Below are 24768 nucleotides of genomic sequence, written 5' to 3'. Positions count from 1 at the left end.
ACGATTTCAACATCGGATGGAAAACTGATCAACTCTGACCGATCTGGTGTAGCCAATTCCCCACTTATTTCTGTATTGTAGGGGACCACCAATCTCAGCACTGCCCAGTCATTATAGGTAAGGTTGCATGTGTTGGAAAACGGTGTGAGCATCTCTTCTTGATCCAGTTGGTAAAGGTAGAGCTCACCGGATTCGTATTTGAAGATGTATCCCCACGCCCCAACCATGCCAGAATCCTCTAAAGACCATTCTTCATGCAGTGTTTCTAAGGGAGATACAACGATGATTTCTTGGGAGCTTCGAGAGGGTGGTTTGAAGCTTGGAATACGGAAATTGGCGTTTCGGATAATAAAGATGTTCCGCTCGGCAACGCACATCTTTTATTCACCTCCATCGCATCCTCCATTTCTTCGGCCGGTCTAATGTCCGGGGAAGGCGTGGTCTCGGAGTCTTCCATAGTGTCCAGGGTTGTCGAAGTTGAAGCATCTTTCACAGACAGCGCGGTCTCAGAGTCTTCCATAGCATCCAGGGTTGTCGAAGATGAAGCATCTTTCACCAAAGGTTCGATCCCGAATTCTCCCATCTCGTCCTCCATTTCTTTGCAGACGGAAAAACGGATCTCGTTTTTTACACCTGCTTCAAGCTGCTCAGGTAACACCGATTCTTTTTCCAATGCAGAGCGTAGTTCTCTGTTTTTAAGAATAGCTCTCGGAATTCTTGACATTGTCGGTAGGAAAGTAAGTGTTTTTTTCTCTTGCTGAAAATACAGAAACTTTTCTCCCCAGCAATATTTAAAGAGGACATAATTCCGCCCTCCTATTTTCATTGGCTAGCTTAGGAAAGGGGGGTTGATGATGGAGTCATAGTTCTTGTGTATGTGTGTATGGGTTGTCTGATGGGATGGGTGGTGGGAGGGAAATTTCCTTGTGTGGGGACTGTCTTTGATTGGGAAGAAAACAATGTTTATATTCAAGAATTTGATTGATGAAGCAAAAATGTGAAGATGCCTGACTGCGCAGAAGTTTGTGGGTCATAAGAAAATCCTTTGTTCAGGTGTGGGACATACAGTTCATAGTTCTTGTGTATGTGTGTATGGGGTGTCTGATAGGATGGGCGGTGGGAGGGAAATTCCATGTGTGGGGGACTGTCTTTGCTTACCCTGCAAAAGAAGCTGGCATGTCTTTTTGATTGGGAAGAAAACAATGTTTATATTCAAGAATTTGATTGATGAAGCAAAAATGTGATGATGCGTGACTGTGCAGAAATTTAAGGGTCATAAAAGGGTTATAAGAAATTCTTTTGATCAGGTGCGGGTCATAGAGTTCATAATTCAAAAGTCATAAGGTCATGTCATATACGTCATAACCCATCAATCATTTTTGACCTAAGGTCATAGGTCATAATCAATCATTTTTGACATAAGGTCAAAGGTCATCATCCATCATTTTTGACATAAGGTGTAGCGTTATACTCTCTGAGGGGGGAGAAAACAGTTTTATATATATATATATGTAGTGAATGTAACCGACATAATTCACCTTTCTTATTAAGTGTGGTTCTACATACCGTTCATAGTAAACAAAGCACTTGGTTCTGTCTGTAGTTACTGCTTGTAAGTATAACGGTTCAGGGATCGCGGCCCCTTTAAATGTTATGAAGGCGTGATGACGTGTAGCCCGACGCCGGTTGGTTTTGCTGGGCAGCGCCATTTTGTATTTAGTAGTTTTTTTCTTGAAAAATAAACGACACACACTTTGGTGTGCTCAACGTGAGAAATTGTCTCTTGGACTTTACTGCAATTTCCACACTGGTGACCCCGACGTTAGTCTGCTGGACGTATCCAGAGACACTCCACGACCATGACCGCGAACGCCGTTAACCTCAAACTCCCCGAATTCTGGGAAGCGTCGGTGTCTGCATGGTTTGCCCAGACTGAAGCGCAATTCGCGCTGCGTGCGATCACCGCGGATGAAACAAAGTACTACTACATTGTGTCGGCTCTCGGAAATTCAACGGCATCCAGAGTGGTCAGTCTTCTTAAAAACCCTCTGGCAACTGAGAAGTATGCAGCGCTCAAAGCCCACCTGCTGAAAACTTTTGAACTGTCAGACGCTGAGAGAGCCAGCAGGCTTTTCTCCCTTCAAGGACTGGGTGACAGCAAACCATCTGAGCTCATGGACCGTATGCTGGATCTCTTGGGTGAACACAGACCCGATTTTCTTTTCATCCAACTTTTTCTACGTCAGCTGCCTTCTCAAGTCAGGGCTGCACTAGCCAACACCACAATCACTGACTGTCGGAGGCTGGCTGAGGAGGCTGACAAATTCTTCCTGGCAAGTCAGGAACATTGTGTGGCCGCGCTTTTGCCCGCACACATCGCTCCTGCGACGCTGGACGGCTCCACACTCATCTCTGCAGCCACTTCTCGTCGGCAGCAATCTTCTGGCCCCCAACAGTCTCCAGCTTTGTGTTTTTATCATGCCAAGTTTGGACCCAAGGCTAACAAATGTCGTCCACCATGCAGTTTCGGCGGGTCGGGAAATGCCGGGGCCGGCGCTCAGTAGTGGCCATGAGTGTCGGCTGCGTAGGCAGGCTGCTTTTCATCCGCGACAGCATCTCCGGACGGCGTTTCCTGTGTGACACGGGAGCACAGAGGAGCGTCCTGCCCGCATCCCGTTTGGACATGGTGACCGACAGCCACGGCCCACCTATGGAAGCTGCCAATGGTAGCCCCATCCGCACGTACGGAACGAGGTACGTTGAATTGTGTTTCGGAGGACAGCGGTTCGGCTGGGATTTCGTTACTGCAAAGGTGGCCGTTCCCCTCCTCGGAGCCGATTTTCTGTGTGCACAGGGACTGTTGGTGGATGTAAAAAAACGCCGTTTGATTGACGCTGCCACATTTTGTTCTTATACGTGCACACTCAGCGGGACTGACCCCATGCGACTATCTAGCATGCTCTCAGCCTCAGATGACTTCCACTGTCTACTTGCCGATTTCCCAGCGCTTACTCAGCCCACTTTCTCTGCATCCGCTGTTAAGCATGGTGTGGAGCACCATCTCGTCACTATTGGTACACCCGTCCACGCCCGTTCTCGGCACCTCGACCCGACCAAGCTTGCCGTTGCAAAGGCTGAATTTGCAAACGTGGAACGCCTGGGTATAGTCCGTCGATCCGACAACCCGTGGGCATCACCCCTCCACAGTGTCCCCAAACCGGGCGGCGGCTGGCGCCCATGTGGTGACTACCGGCGGCTTAATGAGGCAACGACGCCCGACCGATACCCGGTGCCGAACATACAGGATTTTTCAGCTCACCTGGCAGGCAAGGTGATTTTTTCCAAGGTGGACCTCGTCCGGGGATATCATCAGGTGCCGGTGCACCCGCTGGACATTCCCAAAACTGCCGTGATCACGCCATTTGGTCTTTTTGAGTTCCTGCGCATGCCGTTCGGCCTTAAAAACGCCGCACAATCTTTTCAACGCCTCATGGACTCTGTTCTACGAGACCTACCTTTTCTTTTTGTGTACTTGGATGACATCCTTGTAGCGAGCACATCCAAGCTTCAGCACCTGGCGCACCTCCGAACACTTTTTGAGCGTCTTAGCCAACACGGGCTAATTGTCAACCCCGCCAAGTGCCAGTTTGGTCTGTCCACCATTGATTTCCTGGGACACAGAGTCACTAAGGACGGTGCTGTCCCTCTCCCATCTAAGGTGGAGGCAGTAACACAGTTCCCACGCCCGCTCACTGTCAAATCCTTGCAGGAGTTCCTCGGCATGGTGAATTTTTACCACCGTTTCATACCTCGAGCTGCTCAGCTTATGCGGCCTTTGCACGAGGCCGTGAAAGGTAAGCCCAAGCACCTCGTGGACTGGTCAGAGAGCAGGGACAAGGCTTTCGCCGACATTAAGGCAGCCCTGGTGAATGCCACCATGCTGGCGCATCCTTCTCCAACAGCCTCCATCGCCATCACCTCGGACGCCTCGGATTACGCTGTCGGTGCTGTCTACGAGCAGTGGGTAGGCGGGGCCTGGCAGCCGCTGGCTTTCTTTAGCCGTCAGCTGTGCGCCAGCGAGCGTAAATACAGTACTTTCGACCGGGAGCTGCTGGGTCTCTACCTCGCCATCAGACATTTTCGTTCCCTGCTGGAAGGTCGACACTTCACTGCTTTTGTGGACCACAAACCACTGACTTTTGCCATGGCCAAGGTGGCCGAGCCGTGGTCTGCCCGCCAACAGCGTCATCTGTCCTATATTTCTGAGTTTACTACAGACTTGCAACATGTCGCTGATAAGAACAACTACGTGGCAGACTGCCTGTCACGGGCCATGGTGGGGGCAGTCCATCTTGGTTTGGATTACCACCGCATGTCAGGGGACCAAACCACAGACCCGGACGTGCAACTCCTGAGGACCTCAACTACAGGGCTGCAGATCGAGAACGTGGTTTTTGGAGATGCTGGCACCACGCTCCTGTGTGATGTCTCCACAGGCAGTCCGCGGCCAATAGTTCCCACAGGATGGAGACGAAAAGTTTTTGATGCCATCCATGGTCTCTCCCACCCAGGTTCGAAAGCATCACAGGGGCTGGTTGCAGCTAAGTTTGTCTGGCATGGCCTTAAGAAGGACGTTAGGGACTGGGCTAGCACCTGTGTTGAGTGCCAACGGATATATCCTCTGACCGAGGCGCGCAGTTCACGTCGGAGCTGTGGAATGCTGTTGCACAGAGCCTCGGGGTAGACCTCCACCGCACAACTGCGTATCACCCACAGGCTAACGGACTCTGTGAACGTTTCCATAGGTCAATGAAAGCTGCCCTGCGTGCCAGCCTCCAGGACGGCAACTGGGTCGACAAATTTCCGTGGGTGATGCTGGGCATCAGGACCGCGCCAAAAGAGGACTTACAGTCCTCCTCCGCCGAACTTGTTCATGGTCAGCCGCTGCGGGTCCCGGGGGATTTTGTCCCTAACACCACAGTTCCTTGGTCTGCTACTCTCCAGCGGTCAACTCTATTGGATAATGCAAGGCTTTTCGCACCTGTCCCTACTTCCCGTCACGGCCTCCCTCAGTCGCACATTCCCACTGGGCTTCAGACGGCTGATTATGTTTTCATTCGTCACGATGCCCACAGGGGACCGCTACGCCTGCCGTACGAGGGCCCATTCCGTGTTTTGGAGGCAGGGGACAAACATTTTTTGGTGGAGAGGGGCGGTAAACCGGAGCGATTCTCCATTGATCGTCTCAAACCGGCTCACTTGGATGTGGCCAGGCCTGTTGACCTGGCCCAACCCCCTCGACGCGGACGGCCTCCGGTTCTGCCCCTATCCCCTACCCCCCTCCCTCCCGGGCCCCCCACACCCCATGCCCCACACCCGTGTCATGACGCAGTGGGGTCTCATCGACCTTCGGTACAGCACAGCCGTTGTGGGCGGTTAATACGCCCACCTCCCCGTTGACTGTTGTTTTTACTTTGGTTATGGTGAATTCTGGGGGGACGTGTGTAGTGAATGTAACCGACATAATTCACCTTTCTTATTAAGTGTGGTTCTACAAACCGTTCATAGTAAACAAAGCACTTGGTTCTGTCTGTAGTTACTGCTTGTAAGCATAACGGTTCAGGGATCGCGGTCCCTTTAAATGTTATGAAGGCGTGATGACGTGTAGCCCGACGCCGGTTGGTTTTGCTGGGCAGCGCCATTTTGTATTTAGTAGTTTTTTCCTTGAAAAATAAACGACACACGCTTTGGTGTGCTCAACGTGAGAAATTGTCTCTTGGACTTTACTGCAATTTCCACACTGGTGACCCCGACGTTAGTCTGCTGGACGTATCCAGAGACACTCCACGACCATGACCGCGAACGCCGTTATATATATATATATATATATATATATATATATATATATATATATATATATATATATATATATATAATATATACTTTTTTCTGTGCGGCCCGGTACCAAATGACCCTCGGACCGGTACCGGTCCGCGGCCCGGTGGTTGGGGACCGCTGCTTTACAGAACTCTCTTGTGACCAGTCAAGCCTCACACTGAACCTGATCCATTGTAGCACATTTATTGTTCAATAAACTTTTTCAACTTTTTCTTCTGCCTCCGAGTGTTCTGCATGTGGGTTAGGCAAATTAAGCCGAACATGACATGCTGGTGGTTTCCAGCATGTGGGTCAGAAAAATCTCCTCGATCATGACAGCAGAAATTTGAAGAAATATATAGGGTAAAAAAATACAAAGGAAGATTAAAACAGAAAGATATTATAACATGCACATAAATAAATACTTAAAAAATACTTAATAAAGAAATTTGAAGATTATAACAATAATAAATAAAATAATAAATAAGGTAAATAAATAAAGAAGCTAATTAATAGAGATATATACATTTATGTCTCACTGTATAATTGTCATGATGGGTTCTTAGAGTTAAGTCCAAAATGCAGAACACACACGGAAAACGGGGTAAAAGTTCAACAGAGTTTATTATGGTTCACAAACACACGATAAAGAACTTAATCTGGAACAAGTTCAGGGCTGGTTCACTAGAGTCTTGACTGGGACTGGAGACTGTTGGTTAGCAGAGTTTATAAGAAGCTAAGCATCTAGCTTCAGGCTTAGCATGGCAGACCTTGATATGAGCTTCCAGCTCATTGCAGAGAACAACAGGGAACATCCACTTAGGATTCTTCAGGGTGAGCTTCCAGCTCATTGCAGAGAACAACAGGGAATATCCACATAGGATTCTTCAGGGTGATTCCACATAGGAACCTTCAGGTTGGCTCACCAGGGCAGATTAGCAGGTTAAGCTCTCCTAGAGCTTCAGGCTTGAGACTGGTTTCCTGTGATGCAGCTCTCCCAGAGCTTCAGACCAGAGACAGGGTTCCGGTGAGGCACAGACAAAGGAGAGATTAGAATCAGATCTCACTCTAGAGACTACCAAGATTTAATCAGTAACAGAGGCTCTGGAAGCTGACCAACTAAGATCAACACAGCGGCGTGGAAGCAAGGTCTGGCAGGGGCTTATAAAGGGGAGGTCTCCTGATGAGAGGATTAACAACAGGTGTGCAGGAAGACTCCAGCCCTAGGAGACCCACGGCGCACTCTGCTGGAGACAGAGGGTAATCTCCAGATCCCAGCAGTAACTCCAGTCCTAAAGGAAAGAAACACAGAACAGAAGAGGATCCTCGGCGCCCTCTGGTGGGCAAGCCTGAGGATCCCAACAATAATTAAATTTCAACATGTATTTATTTGTTTACTCTATATTTGTATATTGTATAATTATATGCTTATTTATTTATTGAGCATTTATTTACTTCTGTATTCATTTTCAAATATGGTAGAGCTGGTTTGCCATACAAGTAAAGCGAAGATACAACAGTAACTTTAAAAAAAAATCAACAATAGTTTAGTTTATCTGCATGTTATATGTAGGCTAAAAATTTAAGCTAAAGTAGGCAAGCACAAAAAAAGAACAGGCTTCATAATCATTGCACTAATTTATAATTAATGGCTAATAATATATCTGAAATATGAGTGGCGGGAAAATACACTCCTGAGACACTCCTCTGGTACTCATTACAGTAAAGTATTTCTTCTTTTAGATTCTTCACAAAGTCTTTAAATCTGTGTTACGTCCACCGAGGACACAACATATCGGAGGGCACTAAAGGCAAACTTTGTTTTGACAAGCCCCCAAAAATATGTTACGCCCACCAAGGACACAACATATTTGAGGACACGAGACGAAAATGAGGGTTCAAAAAAAGATATTTTATTAATAATTTCTCTCCGTTTTAGTTGTTCTTGGTTCGGCTTCTTCAGATGTTCTGCGAAGAGAAAAATAATTAACGGCCCTCAAATCCCGTGCCCCAAAAAGTAAAAAAAGGAAACCCAAAGTAACAACAGAAAGTTGGACCTGGCAGGCCGATCAAACAGAATAAAACGGTACAGCAGGGGGCCAACCCTATACAGGGCCGTCGAAGCCCCTACTGGTACCGGACTAAAGGCCAAAATAACCTAAGCAAAAGAAAAAGCGAAAACAGGACTACCGGTCCCGCCAGGCCAAAACCTCAAGAAAAAAGTAAGAAAAGGTTAACAAAAATACCACATGGCAGGCTGGAACATCCGCTGCAGGCCGCAGCGACAAGACAAGTGCGCACCGCGCACGATGGAGCAAATGAAGCAGGTGGAAAACGGCGTCCAAAACGAGGTTGGAAAGGAACGCCTTAACGTGCTGAAGGCCAGCCTATTTATAGGCGGACGACAGCACCACAAATTAACATAATTAATTTACTAAAAGAATCCTAAAATATATTAACAAAAGATCCTTCAACTAAAGTTTATAAGAAAACAAAGAAAAGAAATGGACAAAAATCATAATGTGCCCGAAGCACATAACACCCCCACCCAAAGACTCTGAATGGGGTCCGAAGCAAAGCTCAACCCATTCAGAGAAAAAAAAAGGAAAGCGGGACTAGAGTCATGAGAGTGCGTCGGCCACGACATTGTCTTCCCCTCTCACAATAAAAACAGGTTAAAAACTTTCATATCCAAGACATGATACAATGCGCTCTTAATGCCACCAAGCGCAGCAAATACATCCGATTCACCAACTTCAGTCTGCGTTTTTCAAAAAACAGCCCCTTCTCCATCAAAGCCAGCTGTCCAAATTTGACCTGAAGTTCCTTTAAACGACACGGATCAGCTGCAAATGAGGTTTCCTTCGGCGATTCATCAAGACTCTGTGTTAAAACTGCAGCAGGAAAAATATCCTTCGTGCACTCACTAAAGACATCTAATATGGCTCCTCGAGCAAACTCATCCAGGTCAAACTCCATGTCCACCCCTGGAATCTAGCCACACTAAATCAGGAACACTCCATCCAATGTAGGCTCTCGAGCAAACTCATCCAGGTCAAACTCCATGTCCACCCCTGGAATCTAGCCACACAAACTGTCAAGCACACATACAAAGCCACAAAAACACCAGAGTCAAATCGTCCAATCCACAATAACCTCAAAATGCTCGGCTTCCCGTGCATCTGCAGCTACCCCGACACCTGCGTCATCTCGTTCACTGGAAACACAACTGATAGAGTTATGCAGAGCGGGCGCACGTTCAGCAACAGATCCTTTGTGCATTTATGCAAAGTGTCCAATGTGGGCCCTCGAACAAACTCATCCAGGTCAAACTCCATGTTTACCCCTGGAATCAAGCCACACCAAATCAGGAACACCTCTGCACAAACAAAGCTACAGCACCACCAAAACCGAATGCTCTAACTAATCAGCGCAACGCGCGTCAGCTGCGCAAAAATACACACAAACCCAGCACAACCGCCAACAAACAAGGACCAACCGTAGGACACGACCTGTCTCTAAAAGGCACACTTTGCTTAAACAAGCCCCCAAAAATATGTTACGTCCACCGAGGACACAACATATTCGGGTACACGAAAGGCAATATTTAAACAAAGTAAAGTCGTTAAGACAAGCCCCCAAATATATGTTACGTCCACCGAGGACACAACATATCGGAGGGCACTAAAGGCAAACTTTGTTTTGACAAGCCCCCAAAAATATGTTACGCCCACCAAGGACACAACATATTTGAGGACACGAGACGAAAATGAGGGTTCAAAAAAAGATATTTTATTAATAATTTCTCTCCGTTTTAGTTGTTCTTGGTTCGGCTTCTTCAGATGTTCTGCGAAGAGAAAAATAATTAACGGCCCTCAAATCCCGTGCCCCAAAAAGTAAAAAAAGGAAACCCAAAGTAACAACAGAAAGTTGGACCTGGCAGGCCGATCAAACAGAATAAAACGGTACAGCAGGGGGCCAACCCTATACAGGGCCGTCGAAGCCCCTACTGGTACCGGACTAAAGGCCAAAATAACCTAAGCAAAAGAAAAAGCGAAAACAGGACTACCGGTCCCGCCAGGCCAAAACCTCAAGAAAAAAGTAAGAAAAGGTTAACAAAAATACCACATGGCAGGCTGGAACGTCCGCTGCAGGCCGCAGCGACAAGACAAGTGCGCACCGCGCACGATGGAGCAAATGAAGCAGGTGGAAAACGGCGTCCAAAACGAGGTTGGAAAGGAACGCGCCTTAACGTGCTGAAGGCCAGCCTATTTATAGGCGGACGACAGCACCACAAATTAACATAATTAATTTACTAAAAGAATCCTAAAATATATTAACAAAAGATCCTTCAACTAAAGTTTATAAGAAAACAAAGAAAAGAAATGGACAAAAATCATAATGTGCCCGAAGCACATAACAATCTGCGATACTGAAAACTAATGTATTTGTTTTTAACTGATTTATAAATAAACTGGAAAACGTTAGCCTCTATATATTACAGTGTTAGACCATGGGCAGGAAAACTGTTATACATCTACCATGTTTAACAGGCAGGAAATATGTGGGTTTGTCAAGCATGAAAATGATTAACTAGGAATAATCCTTACTATCTGAAGGAGGAAAACCAGAGAAAAACAGGAGCAAATAGAGGTGGAGTAGAGGTGGAGAGATAAGGTTAAGCGTCACTAACCATAAATGAAACTCAAAGGTTGTGAGTAACAGCAGAGCTTCAGTCCAGACTAGTTTCTCTCTCTGAGTTTCGTCTTTCTTCCTCATCAACAGCGGTGAGTACAGCTGATAATATTCACTGTGTTTCTACCATCAACAGCAAACTTATGATTATAGTCATTACTAAACTTTACTAAATTTATCTTGCTGCTTTAAGAAATACACAGAATAGCTTCAGTCCAGCGGCGTAGGAAGCGGGGGGACGGGGAGGACATGTCCCCCCCAATATAAAAGCCAGGTGGATATGTCCCCCCCCAAAAATTGTACCGCAAAATATTAGATTTTGACATTTTTTTTAACTAGCGTGCTTTTATTTTGAAGGCGCAGCATAGCGTTACGTCACTGTACTCCCCCTCCCCTCTCTGAACTGCTGAGTGTTTGAGCACTCAGAAGGTTTAGTCATCTTAGTCTTGTACGGGCCACTGAAAAAAAAAGGTTAACTGATTTTTTTTGATTTTTTTTTGTAGTTTAACATGGGTATTTCAGTCAGAATTCTGACTTTTCTCAGAATTCTGACTTTTCTCAGAATTCTGACTTTTTTCTCAGAAATCTGAGATATTTCTAATCAATTTACAGTGTTTTTTTTTTGGGGGGGGGGGGGGGGGGGGGGGTACTATACAGATATATAAAAACAAGAAGGTCTAACTAAAAAATAACCAGAATATATGTTTAGAGTAAAGATTGACTACTTGTGCACACAATTTCAAATCTGCTGAGCTTGCTGTGCAAGAAAATGTAAAATATAAGTTTAAAGTAATATAACAGGAAGTACTGATAAAACAAACTAAATGTTAAATAATGTAGATATTGGTTTAAAAAATTCTTCAGATTTGGAAATTTGGAAGGAATACATAATTTTGAAATTAATCAACAACTCTGGTAAAAAAAAAAAAAAGAAATAAAAAATAAAAGTTGCACTTTTTTACTTGAGGAATTTGTTGAATAACTTCATAATTATGAGTTTAACTAGTTGGAGGTAATGCTACACTTCTCTGCTTCCTGTCCTGCTCATAAAAGGTAAACATTATAAACCCACCATTCATTTTCTACACTATTTGGAAAACACAACACAAATGTAATATAACAAACATGTTAGCATTAAGCCATAGCCATGTCTGTTTCAGAGACTAGCTCTCTTGTTTTAATGACCTTCTGCACCTCCATTAATGAGGGAACCCCTCGGGCATGTAAAAAGTTGCCTAATTCCATCATTTTCCACCAATGTGTCACTGGCCACCTCAAACAACTCACATCTTTGTCAGTGAAGCTGAGTGCTCCACATCTCTTCATTCCTGGTGCCCATCTACATTAAGATCCAAAATTCTGAGAAAAAAAGCGGACTGCTGCACAACCACTAATTAACCAACTAATTAACTTCTGCACCTTTATTTCCTCAAATAAACTGCTGGCTCCTCTTTTTAGACTATAAACAGATTAACACAACATTGACAACTCTGTAGTTTTCTCTGTTCTGTACTGCAAATTGGAATTAAAGGCGCTATTTCTAGCAAAGGTCTGGACAGACTGGCCACCTGTCTAGTGTGTACCCCACACCAGCACCTTCCGACCCCACTAAGGGACAGGGTGTACAGAAAATGGAAGGATAGATGGATTTCTACCAAAGGTTTAGAATGCGTTTTTGAACCAGATGCTTCAAAGTCTGTCCATAATTCTTCAACACACTGTCAGCTCCCTCTGTCAGTCAATCTATATAAATTCATTTTTGACCATTATGGCAAGTTTGACAAAATAAAACATATCAAACTTTGCACTTGTGTGGCCTACTGAATTGTTTTTAATCCAACTGAAATATTTGATTTTCTAGTGTGATGCAGACACTAAATATGCCAAGGGTTGAAGCCCTTGAAAGACACCTCCCTTTGCTTAATCTTATGAACAAATGCATTATGTAAATTTTAAATGCATTATTTTTGCAAGACACATTTATAAAGGAATAAAGTGAAAGATTAAATAGCCTTTTTTTTAAGTAGCGTACTTAAGATATGTTTCTGTTGAATATTTACGAATCTCAGATTTCCGACATGTGTCCCCCCAAATTGTAAACATATTCCTACGCCCTTGCCTCAGTCAATGACAGGGAGAATCCTCCCAGCTTAAAGTCCACAGAGAGACACACCCAGTCAGACTGATCCCAGTAAAACCTCTGAGTCCATGAAATGTTGGTTATTATCTCCATTACAGTTCAGTAATGGAGATAGTCAGATTTTCTAAGGAAAACATCGACTTGAAGGCAATCTCTCACAGTAAGCATGCTTGTAGCAACAGTGGAGAGGAAAAACTCCAGGAAGAACCAGGCTCAGTGTGAGCGTTCATCTGCTGAGGTCAACTGGGGTTCAAGGAGACAGAAGGAGAGATACAAAAAGCAGCTGTAAAAGGCGGCCCCGTCCAGGAAACACACAGCCAGGCCGAAAAGCTCCGAGCCAGCTCCCATGTCAGAGGATGAAGAGAGCACATCCAGTTAGTCACAGTCAGAGAAACAGGACTACACTGGAAAACAGGCTGATCTCCAACATCTAGAAACAAAGGTGTTGATGGCAGCAGCACAGCTGATATTTCTCTCCAGGATGGAGTCACAGCCAAACAGGAACAGACCAGATGAAGCTACTATGAGAAAAAGCAGAGAGAGCAGAACGTTAGAGATTGAACTAACAGATTCTGCAGAGTGGGAGAATAGAGATAGAATGAAGCAGAATGATGAAAAAGGGGTCCCTATGTCCTCCAGCAGTCTAAGCCTATAGCAGCAGAACTATAGAGATAGCTCAGGATAACCTGAGCCACTCTAACTAGAAGCTTTATCAAAAAGGAAAGTTTTAAGCCTAGCCTTAAAAGTAGACAGGGTGTCTGCCTCACGGACTAAAACTGGTAGTTGGTTCCACAGGAGAGGAGCCTGAGAACTAAAAGATCTGCCTCCTGCCAGTTTATGATGACATGAAAAAAACTGGTAAAGTTAACAAAGTTATGTCGTCCATTTCAGCAACTCATGACCAACTCTAAACTAGCTTGATTTAGCAGAGCAGACTGTCTGATACAGAAAATATTTTAAATAAATGAGGTCTAATGGTCTGTAGGGATGCCACCATGATTATGGCTGTTTGAATAATTTCTGGTTGTTAGTTTGTTATCATATTGAGAAACAAGATATTTTGAGAGTCATGGTAATCCTAGACAGAACCACCAATGGAGCTGGTTTACTGTTACCCTCCCTTACATAGAAATTATTCATAGATCAGTGCTTCATGTTCCTTTTCTACGTCTGCTTCTGTCTCCTTGCACCCCAGTCAGCCTCAGAGGATGGTCGCTCACACTGAGCCTGATTCTGCTGGAGGTTTCTTCCTGTTCAAAGGGAGATTTCCTCTCCACTTTCCCTGCATGCATGCTTGGGGTGAGGGATTGCTGAAGAGTCAATAACACTGCATGAAAAGTGGGATTTTCGTCAATATGCGGCACTGTAGATTGTCGTGGAACTTCAGGTTAGCGGCAGTTTACAGCAATTTGCAGGCTTCGCCGAAAACTCCCGTAAATTGTCAGAAATTGACGTGGACTTTCTTAGGCAGTGTTCCCCCCATGCCTCCCCCCCATGGAATTCTAGGGGAGGCTTTAACATGTAAATGAACATGCTGTGAGCTATACAAATGCAAACCAGGGTTGCAGGGGGGGTTTTACCCCAAGTGACATTTTTCTAAAAGGTAAGAAAATCTCTGATACAAAGAGATCAGGCTCAGTATAGCCTCTTACATTTTAGCTTGAATTGATTTATTTAATTAAAGTATAGAGACCAAAACAGATCTTTAGCTGACAGAGCAATACATTTAGAACAGTAATTATTTAAAGAAAAAATTGCATTTAAGAGAAAAAAATAAAATGTTGTCTGTCAATATGCTCAATTCACAATTACTTAAGTGGAAAAGTTTCAAGAAATGAGTCTGAGATGATTCACTTTATAACATGGCGCATTATCCTGTTGGAAGTAGCCATCAGAAGATTGGTACACTGTGGTCATGAGGACATAAGGTCAGCAACAATGCTGAGGTAGGCTGCCTCATTTATTTGATGCTAAATTGGTATTAAGTGGCCCAAACTGTGGCAATAAATATCCCCCAAATAGATGGTACAAATAGATCAGGCTCAGTATGGCCTAATTATAGACTCTTACATTTTAGCTTGAATTGATTTATTTAATTAAAGTACGCTAGATTACTGTGTATGCAAATGTTATGTAAAAAAATACACAAAATAATTTATTTCAAAATTAGTTTTAATCAGAATCAGTTGGTAAAATGTGCATTCCATGCAAACAACATTAGAATCAGAATGAGGGGTCTGTAGAGATCACAGTCTCCTAGAGCTCAACTACTGTGCATAGTGGCATGACTGCCGTGACTTTTTCCAACCCAGTCTCATGGGAAAATGTACCCCCACTACGTTGGTCCACACTGCAAAATGTAGTGGAGGTACATTAATGGCCATTTTTTTGTGGTACTGTTACGTTTCTTCTGCCTATACGCTTTCTATTGTCTTACGTCCTAGTCACGTGACTTTCAAGATTCCAGCTGGGAGAAGAAAAAAATATATATAGATGGCCGACATTCGCTCATTTTTTTGTGGAAAGATTAATGACTTGAGTTTGTTTTTGCATTAAAATGAGTTTTGATTACATTTCTAGTGAGAAATGTATAGTTTGTTGCCAGAATATTTACTCAGGGAATGTACATATTCACTTGCTTGTTCGTTTCTTGCAAAGATTTTTCAAGATAATGTGAAACTGAAACATTTTGGTATAAACATGGCTGAGATTTCTCTAACTTTTAGTGGGAAAATCAATAATTTCAATCAGTTTCTGCATTTAAATGGGTTTTGATTACATTTATAGCGAGAAGTGTAGGGTTTATTTACATAATATTTACTTAGTGAACATACATAATCACCCGCTTGCTAGTTTTTGCTATGGTTTTTCGGATCTCGTCAGGATTATGTGAAATTGCAACGTTTTGGCTGCTACCCATCGCCTAGCATTTAGCTGCCGCCCCGATTCAACATTGAATTCTTTGTGATTTAACTCCATCTGACGGATCAAACCCTCGCCACTGCGTGCGTTGCGTCTGAGGTTGATTTTCAGATCAATGCATTACGTCGTGGCATACGGGAGAACTAATGTTGACAAAAGGATCATGGGTTAAGATCGGATGTGTTTTATTTGGAAATCTACCGGATCCTTTGTGCAATTAACTTCCTGTTTGGTGCGATCTCATTGATGAATTTTGACCAGATTTTGACCAAAGAGGAACTCAAAAAAAACAAAACAATTTAAATACACAACCAGCATATCTGGAATCAGTGACAGAGAGCGACTGGGACCAAAAGTTTATTAATTTCTCCCCATTGATTTCCATTCAAAATGTTTTCGCTCCCACCGGGCTCTAGGGAAGGGGCGGGCATACTGCCACCTACTGTTCATGAGTGTGTAGCAACATTGTTTTACATCTATTAAATTCTATTTTTTAATTTTGTATTCTGAAGATGAATAAATAATGCTTTCCTTAATCTATAAATATCTTTTATATTTCCTTTATTTCCCAATAATCCTTTAAGACTCCATTCTTGGCCTGTCCTTTCAACTCTTTTCAATTTCTTCCTTTCAGGTCCAGATGTTTTACAGTTCATCAATACGTGTTCTACATTTTCTATCTCTCCACATCCTTCACATTTATCATTATTTTTCCTCCCTATTAAGTATAAATTGTCATTTAAATAAGTATGACCTACTCTTAATCTGATCATTATTATTTCTTCCCTTCGGTTTCTCTCATTAATATTTCTATTTAATACTGACTTTTGTACTTTATATAACCTTCATCCTTTTTTATCTTCATTCCACCTTTTTTGCCATTTTTCAGTTTCTTTCCTCTTAATAAATGATTTTCCTTCCCCTTTCCCTAAAGGAAATGTAATTGTTATAGCCTCCTCTAATTGCTAATTTGTCTGCCTTTTCCTTTCCTTTTACCCCTTCATGTGCTGAAACCCAACAAAACCAAATATCAATGCCACTCCTGTATAATCTAAATAAACTGTGCTGAATTTCTAATACTAAATCTTTCCTATTATTTCCTTCTCCCTGAATACTTTCTAAAACTGCTTTGGAATCCGTGCAGACCACCAACCTGTCTGGTCTGACCTCCTCAACCCATTGGAAACTCAGTATAACTGCCACCATCTCTGCTGTGAAAACAGATAGTTGATCTGAAATTCTTTTAGAAATGTGTATTTTGAACTCTGGTACATATATTCCTATTCCCACACACCCTTTTAAATTCTTTGAAAAGCATAGTAATAATAATAATATTTTTTTAAAGCAGTTAATGATTCCAACAAGCAAACTCATATTATAATTACCTTAAAATATATTCTGATGGTTCTAAAAAGGGTGTGTGGGAATAGGAATATATGTACCAGGTTGCAACCCAGTCTCATCGGAAAATGTACCATGAGAGGGTGATTATGTATGTTCACTAAGTAAATATTATGTAAATAAACCCTACACTTCTTGGTATAAATGAAATCAAAACCCATTTAAATGCAGAAACTGATTGAAATTATTGATTTTCCCACTAAAAGTTAGAGAAATCTCAGCCATGTTTATACCAAAACGTTTCAGTTTCACATTAACTTGAAAAATCTTTGCAAGAAACGAACAAGCAAGTGAATATGTACATTCCCTGAGTAAATATTCTGGCAACAAACTATACATTTCTCACTAGAAATGTAATCAAAACTCATTTTAATGCAAAAACAAACTCAAGTTATTAATCCTTCCACAAAAAAATGAGCGAATGTCGGCCATATATATATATATTTTTCTTCTCCCAGCTGGAATCTTGAAAGTCACGTGACTAGGACGTAAAACAATAGAAAGCGTATAGGCAGAAGAAATGTAACAGTACCACAAAAAATGGCCATTAATGTACCTCCACTACGTTTTGCAGTGTGGACCAACGTAGTGGGGGTACATTTTCCCATGAGACTGGGTTGTTTGGTCTTACTTAAATGCACAGAGGATGTATTAACCACACATCTTCTAGCAATGCGCTCAACTGGCAGAAACAAACAATTTATAGGTGCATTACCGCCACCTTCCAGAATGGAGTGATGCGAGCTGTTCTTCTTCTTCTTGTCGAGTTTTATGGCGGTTGGCAACAAACTGTTAGTAGCATTACCGCCACTTACTGGTATGGAGTGTGGTTCGTGATGGTTTAAGTATTTATCCTGATATATATACATATACTCTACCCTAACTTCTTCTAAACATACATTCACACTTAAAAATATATACATATTTGTTCACAGCTTTGTATATCATTCCTTCACTCACAAACACACTTACTATAATTAAATTCTATGGAATAATTTCGTTTTCTTTAGAAATCGAATAATTATTTGTATGTGTTTACTCCCTAAATTTTTCCTCAGTATATCTAATAAATTAATGTCTTCAAACTCTCTCCTCATATATCTTCTCTTTTTCATATTTATGACATTCTAATATAACATGTTCTATGGTTTCATATTTATCACAGAAATCACATTTGCCCGTTTTATGTTTTTGTATTTTAAAAAGTGTATAATTAAGTCCTGTATGACCAAATCTTAACCTTGTTATCACTCTTTCCTCCTTTCTATTTCTTCTTCCATTTCTTCTTTCTCCTACCATCTTCTGAATTTTATAAAACCATCTTCCTGTTTTATCTTCATCCCACCTTTTTTGCCAAATTTCCATAAGTTTCTCTTTAATAATACTCTTTCCTTCTGATTTACTTATTTTAACTATAAAACTAATAGAATGTTTAATTCCCCTTTTTGCCATTTTATCTGCCCTCTCGTTTCCTTCTACCCCAATATGTGCTGGAACCCACACAAATGTAACTATCAGCCCCATGTTTCGTATTCTGAACAGTGTATGATTTATTTCTAATAAAATGTCCATCCTACTATCTGTTTGGTTATTTTTTAAACTTAACAATGCAGAGCTTGAATCTGAACATATTTTTGTTTTTAATGGTTTTATGTCTTCTACCCATTGTAAAGCTAATAATATTGCCAACATTTCTCCTGTGTATACTGATAATCCATCTGTAATTCGTTTTCCTATTTTTATATTGAATTCTGGTACTACAAATGCTATTCCTAGTTTCTCAGTTATTTTTGATGCATCAGTATAAATTTGAACATATTGATAATATTTATCTAAATGTAATTGCACTGAAGATCTATCTACAGCACTTGATTTATCTTGTTTCTTTTTCATTATTGACATATCTACTGTTGCTTCTGGTAGAATCCAGGGAGGTATAGTTGATACTGGTGTTGTTTGACTTATTTCTAAACTATTAATTTTAAATTTTTTTATTTTATTTTCAATTGTCCATCCAGACGCGAGCTGGTCTCGCGAGTCCTTCCGTATAACAATGACGTCGTATGTGATTGGAGGAGCCTGATGAGCCTTCGAGTCCTCGTCCAATCACGTGTGAGCTTTTGTGAACTACTACTTCTCGCGAGACCAGCATACAGAAGAACTTCATCTCCAGTTCCTTTGTTTGGATTTTGCTGGTATGTGAACAATGGCTGCACGACGTCTCGCGTTCAACTAGCCTTCAACTGCTCTTGGTCGCGATCCACAACTTTCAGCCAGTCCGCAGACTGACAAGAAGAAACTGCTGATTGCTATCTGTGGACTGTCTCGTCAGCTTGCCCAGCATACTGCCGACATGAATGAGCGGCTCACTTAGCTGAAGAATTCGGTACACTCCAGGTTGCTGTCCATAGAGGACAAGATGGCGGCTCTGCAGTCGAACATCTGTGCGGGAGAGACGAACTCGAGGAAGAGAAGACGGGTGCACAACCCCACGCTAGCGGTAAATATATGTTCGATTACTGCTAGCTATGCTAAAAGCAGCCTAGCTTAGCAAGGTGAGCTAAAGACAACCTAGCCTAGCTAGGTAAGCTAAAAGCAGCCTAGCCTAAAGCTCCGGCTAATAGTAGCCTTGCAAGAACAAGCTTTATTAAAGTGTATTTTTTGTGATTACAGGAAGCAGTACGCCGTCTTCACAACTCGGAGACAAATTGCAGGCGCTATGAACCGGAGCAAGGGTAAGATTTAAAGAATATGTTTTCATTCTGCGTTAAAAGGAAATAGATACGGATAGATACCGATCATAGCTGTACATTTTGTTTTCACAGACTAATCTCGCCTCACAATGAGGCGGTGACCTCCTATTTGCTCGGAGCCATATCAGCAAGTCCAGATTTTGATAAAGACGACATTGTGTGTAAGAGACTTGTTTTAATGTTTTCTCCTTCCTTGTTACTGTGACTTGCATTTGATTTTTTTTTTATTCATACCACTCTCATTTAATTGTTTTCCAGCTGCCTGTAAGACGTATTTTGAGACGGTACGCAGGAGCTTCAGATATACGCAGCCAGAGAACACGTTGCGTGCGGAGGCTGCCAAGCAATCTGCTCGGAGTCGGGCCAGAAGAAAGAGGGTAAAACTTTATTTGGTGACTATTTTTCAGGTGCATTAATAGATGTGTTGTGTCCATACGCAGTGCGCTGATTCATTGTTTTTTTTTCAGCTGCTGAAAGCGAGGCAGAGTGTGCTAGCAGATGAGGAAGTGGAACTCTGGAAGTCCGCCACCGTCAACATGATGTCTGACGAAGATGGCGTCGTTGGCGGTGTCTCTGGATGGATTGTACGGTCGCCGCCATTTCGTAGGCCGGATCTCACTGAACTCTGTGTTAAGCTGCAGTCCCGGTTAGAAGCAATGCCGAAGTACAGGGCCACGCACAGTAGGCGTCTGCACATCGGACCTGCCTCGGAGGGAATGCTGCCAGTTACCTCCAACCCCGAGGAAGCAAACGGACCGTTCACGGACTTTTAATTTTTAGAAACGCATGTGTTTGGATACGCGTTGTATATAGTTGTGTGTGTTTTAATAAAGCTCTTTCTTTGCATAAACAGCTTCCTGGCAAATGTTCATTTCCTGTATAAATTCATTCATGTCCTTGATGGTAGCATAATAATTGTGTAGTAGTGTAGGATAACATAAATACACACCATACGAATGAATAAATATATGAATGAATAAATATATGAATAAATATATATATATTTATGTAAATATATGAATAAATATCTATATATTTATGTAAATATATATATATATATATATATATATATATATATATATTTATTTATGTAAATATATATATATATTTATGTAAATATATATATATGCCAACCAATCACGAGCGACTTTACTTGTTTAAAAAGAAGTGGTTCCGTCCAATACTCAGTAAGAAAATTAAAGCCTGGCGTGGCCACGTGTGGTTGTGCTGCCAATCACGAGCGATTTTACTTGTTTGAGAATAGTGGTTTCAGCCAATACTGAGAAGGTTATTCAAGCCAGACCTGGCCAGCCGCGCGGGTTTGCTGCATTCATATGCTAATTAGGGCCATTAGTACAGCTGATCGGTATGTCAGAGTCCGTTCCCGACAATTTGTGGCACTGACAAACGGGGACAAGCGCGGGTTGCAAATTGTCGGAAACTTACGAAAATCAGGGAGATCTGCGGGAGTTTACGGGGACGAAAATCTCACTTTTCATGTGGTGTAAGCTGGGTTTGTCTGAATGATCTGATAAAATTGTTTCTGTGCCTTCAGATGACATGTTGGGACTTGATGCTATGAAATTAAACCAAATTAAATGAAATGATATTGATCCTGGGATGTTCACTAATCCATCAGTGAACTGCTAACTTTGTCAGTGTTTCAAGCTAATATCAACAGGAGCTAAAATGTTTTGCTATATAATTTCAGCTCAATGGCACCACCACCAAAAAAAAAGCTGAAACAGCAGAAAGATCTACAGTCTTTGCCCAAAAAGAGCAACAGCAACGTGAGTACTGGTTACTAAACACAGGATCAACAGTTAGCTCTCTTGAGCTAGCTCTTATCATTGATGTCCAAGTCTGATGTTTTTGGAGGTGTTGGAACCAGTCAGCGTTGCCCTGTGAGGCAGACAGTCTGTGAACAAGAACTGATGTTAGGATGCATCTGGTTTCACACTGACAGTGTTTCAGAAAGCTGACGTTCTGCCTCTCTGAGAGACAACAGGTCCTGGAATAACAGCTTCTGTTGCTCCTGAGGCCTCCTGCTGTCAGTGTGATCAGATGTTCTTCTCCTTTGGTCAGCTGACTGAACTCACCTCATGTAGCCTGATCAGAACATCATGTCAGACCTTCAGATCAGGAACATCTTGCTAATCATTGATCTCTGTCTCCTGTCCTCAGAGTTCAGACATGTCTTCTAGCAGCAACCTGCGGTCTGAGGATCCGTTCCTGTGCTCCATCTGTCTGGATGTCTTCACTGATCCAGTCAGCACACCATGTGGACACAACTTCTGCAAAGCCTGCATCACTCAGCACTGGGATGGAAATGAAAAATGTCAGTGTCCTTTTTGTAACAAGTTGTTTAAGACCAGACCTGAGGTGGAAATCAACACCTTCATCAAAGAGATGGTTGTTAAGTTCAGACGTGAAGCTCAGCAGGAAGCCATTAGCATCAACATCTCAGAGCAACAAGCTGCCAAACCAGGAGAAGTTCCCTGTGACGTCTGCACTGGAACCAAACTGAAGGCCCTGAAGTCCTGCCTGGTGTGTCTCCTCTCCTACTGTCAGACTCACCTGGAGCCTCATCTGACAGCTCCACGTCTGAAGAAACATCAGCTGATGGAGCCTGTGGAGAACCTGGAGGACAGGATGTGTCTGCAGCATGAAAGACCTCTGGAGCTGTTCTGTAGGACCGACCAGACATGTGTCTGTTTGCTCTGTGCTGTTTTGGACCATAAGAACCACGAGTTTGTTCCTCTGAGAGAAGAAACTGAAGGAAAGAAGGCAGAGCTGAAGAAGACAGAGGATGAAGTTCAGAAGATGATCCAGAACAGACGAGTGAAGATTCAGGAGATCAAAGAGTCGGTGAAGATCAGTAAAGATGCTGCAGACAGAGAGAAAGCAGAAGGTGTTGAGGTCTTCACTGCTCTGATGGAGTCTGCTGAGAGAGGCCTGAAGAAGCTCATCAAGGAGATCGAAGACAAACAGAAAACTGCAGAGAAACAGGCTGAAGACTTCATCAAAGATCTGGAACAGGAAATATCTGAGCTGATGAAGAGGAGCTCTGAGGTGAAGCAGCTCTCCCGGTCTGAAGACCACCTCCACCTCCTCCAAAGCTTCTCCTCCCTGAAAGCTGCTCCACCCACCAAGAACTGGACAGAGGTCAGAGTCCGTCCACCATCATATGAGGGGACTGTGGTGAGAGCTGTGGCTCAGCTGGAGGAGAAGATCAGGAAGAAGATGAAGATGATGAGGAAGGCTGAGATGAAGAGGGTCCAGCAGTCTGCAGTGGATGTGACTCTGGATCCTGATACAGCTCATCCTAGACTCATCCTGTCTGATGATGGAAAACAGGTTTACTGTGGGACTAAAGGACAGAATCTACCAGACAATCCAGAGAGATTTTCTATCTATCTTTATGTTTTAGGACGTCAGAGTTTCTCTTCAGGCAGATTTTACTTTGAGGTTCAGGTTAAAGGAAAGACTGACTGGAGTTTAGGAGTGGCCAGAGAGTCCATCAACAGGAAGGGAAAGATCACACTGAGTCCTGAGGATGGTGTCTGGACTGTTGTGTTGAGGAAAAGCAATGAGTATGTAGCTCTTGCTGATCCTCCAGTCCGTCTGCATCTCCATCCTGGTCCTGAGAAGGTGGGGGTGTTTGTGGATTATGAGGAGGGTCTGGTCTCCTTCTATGATGTAGATGCTGCAGCTCTGATCTACTCCTTTACTGGCTGCTGCTTCACTGACAAACTCTACCCATTATTTAGTCCCTGTAATAATGATGGAGGTAAAAACTCTGCTCCTCTGATCATCTGTCCTATTAATCAGGCTGATTAATCCTCTGAAAGCTCCTCTGATGAAGAATGAATCTGTAGATGAACAACCTTCAACCTGAGTGAGTCTTGAGGTGAAGTCCCGCTGGTTGAGAGGTTAGCTTGGAAACATCTTCAGCAGGAAGTCGACAGTTCAGTTCCACCTCTGATCTCTATTTATTCCCTGAATTGCTGATGGCCCATTGGTAGTATGGGGTTGAAGTGAAGCCACTGGCCGCCATATTGGTACTCCCTATGGAGTACCAATATTTTTACATTGGGACTGTTAGACCAGTCGCAATGTAAAAAATATGTGCGCTACAACATTGATCAACAATGATTTTCTCATTTTCAAGGGGACTTACAACTTTTAAAATAAAGATAAATTAATCATTTTGATAAACACTGGCTGTTTCATAGCATCAGTAGATTACTGTAACTTATAATAAAAAACAAATAGGCCCACCACATTGCATAGTCATATAGAAACTAAATGAAGTGTATAAATAATGTAATATAACATATTATACAATCTATCACAATAAAAGTAATGTGTTAATGGAGCATTATAATACAGATGTGCCAAAAGTGCTAAATTGATCATGTGAAATTACCTGTGAGATGTCTCCCCGCAGTCGGCAAACTGCTTGTTTTTGCAGCCAAATGCTACACATGTAGACATTTTTACTGCATAACTCTGTGGGAGGTGGGAGTACCAATATGGTCGCCAGTGGCTTACATTTTTTTTGGGCTATTAGCAATCCAGTGAATAAATAGAGATGTGTGAATTCCATCTCATTGTTTTCATCTGTGGTTTTTATAAGGGCTAATGATCTTTAGACTGGTCCCTCCTGGTCTGGTTTTGCTGTGCTTTGATAAATCTGGTTGATTCTGGTTCCTCCAATCATAGAAACATTTAACTCCCTTTGATCTTTACCTGCAGACAAACATACCATAAACAACAAACTGAAAGCGATTTAAAGCAACAGAAGAGATGAAAGCTAAATGAAGGCATCTAACAAACCAAACTGTTATTGCTGATTATTTTAAACATCATCTTTTGAAATAAAACATACATTTTTAACTTCCATTTTAAAATCTTGTACATTTTTACTGTGATCACTAAACATATAAACCTATATAATTCAGGGTGTAATGTTCCTTT

General features: G+C 42.5%; 1 protein-coding gene across 2 annotated transcripts; it reads left to right on the top strand.

Annotated features, from left to right (window-relative positions):
- The first annotated feature begins 12116 nt into the window (after positions 1 to 12116).
- On the top strand, positions 12117 to 23875 carry LOC119775658 (E3 ubiquitin-protein ligase TRIM21-like). Of its 2 annotated transcripts, none has more exons than XM_038273713.1 (2): positions 12117 to 12121; positions 21973 to 23875. In XM_038273713.1, the coding sequence occupies exon 2, from the start codon at positions 21982 to 21984 to the stop codon at positions 23626 to 23628; it is 1647 nt and encodes a 548-aa protein (XP_038129641.1). In that variant the 5' UTR covers positions 12117 to 12121; positions 21973 to 21981; the 3' UTR covers positions 23629 to 23875. The 2 variants fall into 2 exon arrangements, with proteins under 2 accessions (XP_038129641.1, XP_038129640.1); XM_038273712.1 differs by lacking the exon at positions 12117 to 12121 and adding an exon at positions 21510 to 21578.
- The last annotated feature ends 893 nt before the right edge of the window (positions 23876 to 24768 follow it).

This window comes from Cyprinodon tularosa, unplaced genomic scaffold (assembly GCF_016077235.1).
Source record: "Cyprinodon tularosa strain WSP-4 unplaced genomic scaffold, ASM1607723v1 ctg889, whole genome shotgun sequence".
NCBI lineage: Eukaryota > Metazoa > Chordata > Actinopteri > Cyprinodontiformes > Cyprinodontidae > Cyprinodon > Cyprinodon tularosa.
This window is presented reverse-complemented; position numbering and strand designations above follow the sequence as displayed.

Coding starts and splice junctions, on each gene's coding strand:
- LOC119775658 (XM_038273713.1), top strand. CDS start 21,982: ATGTCTTCTAGCAGCAACCTGCGGTCTGAGGATCCGTTCCTGTGCTCC.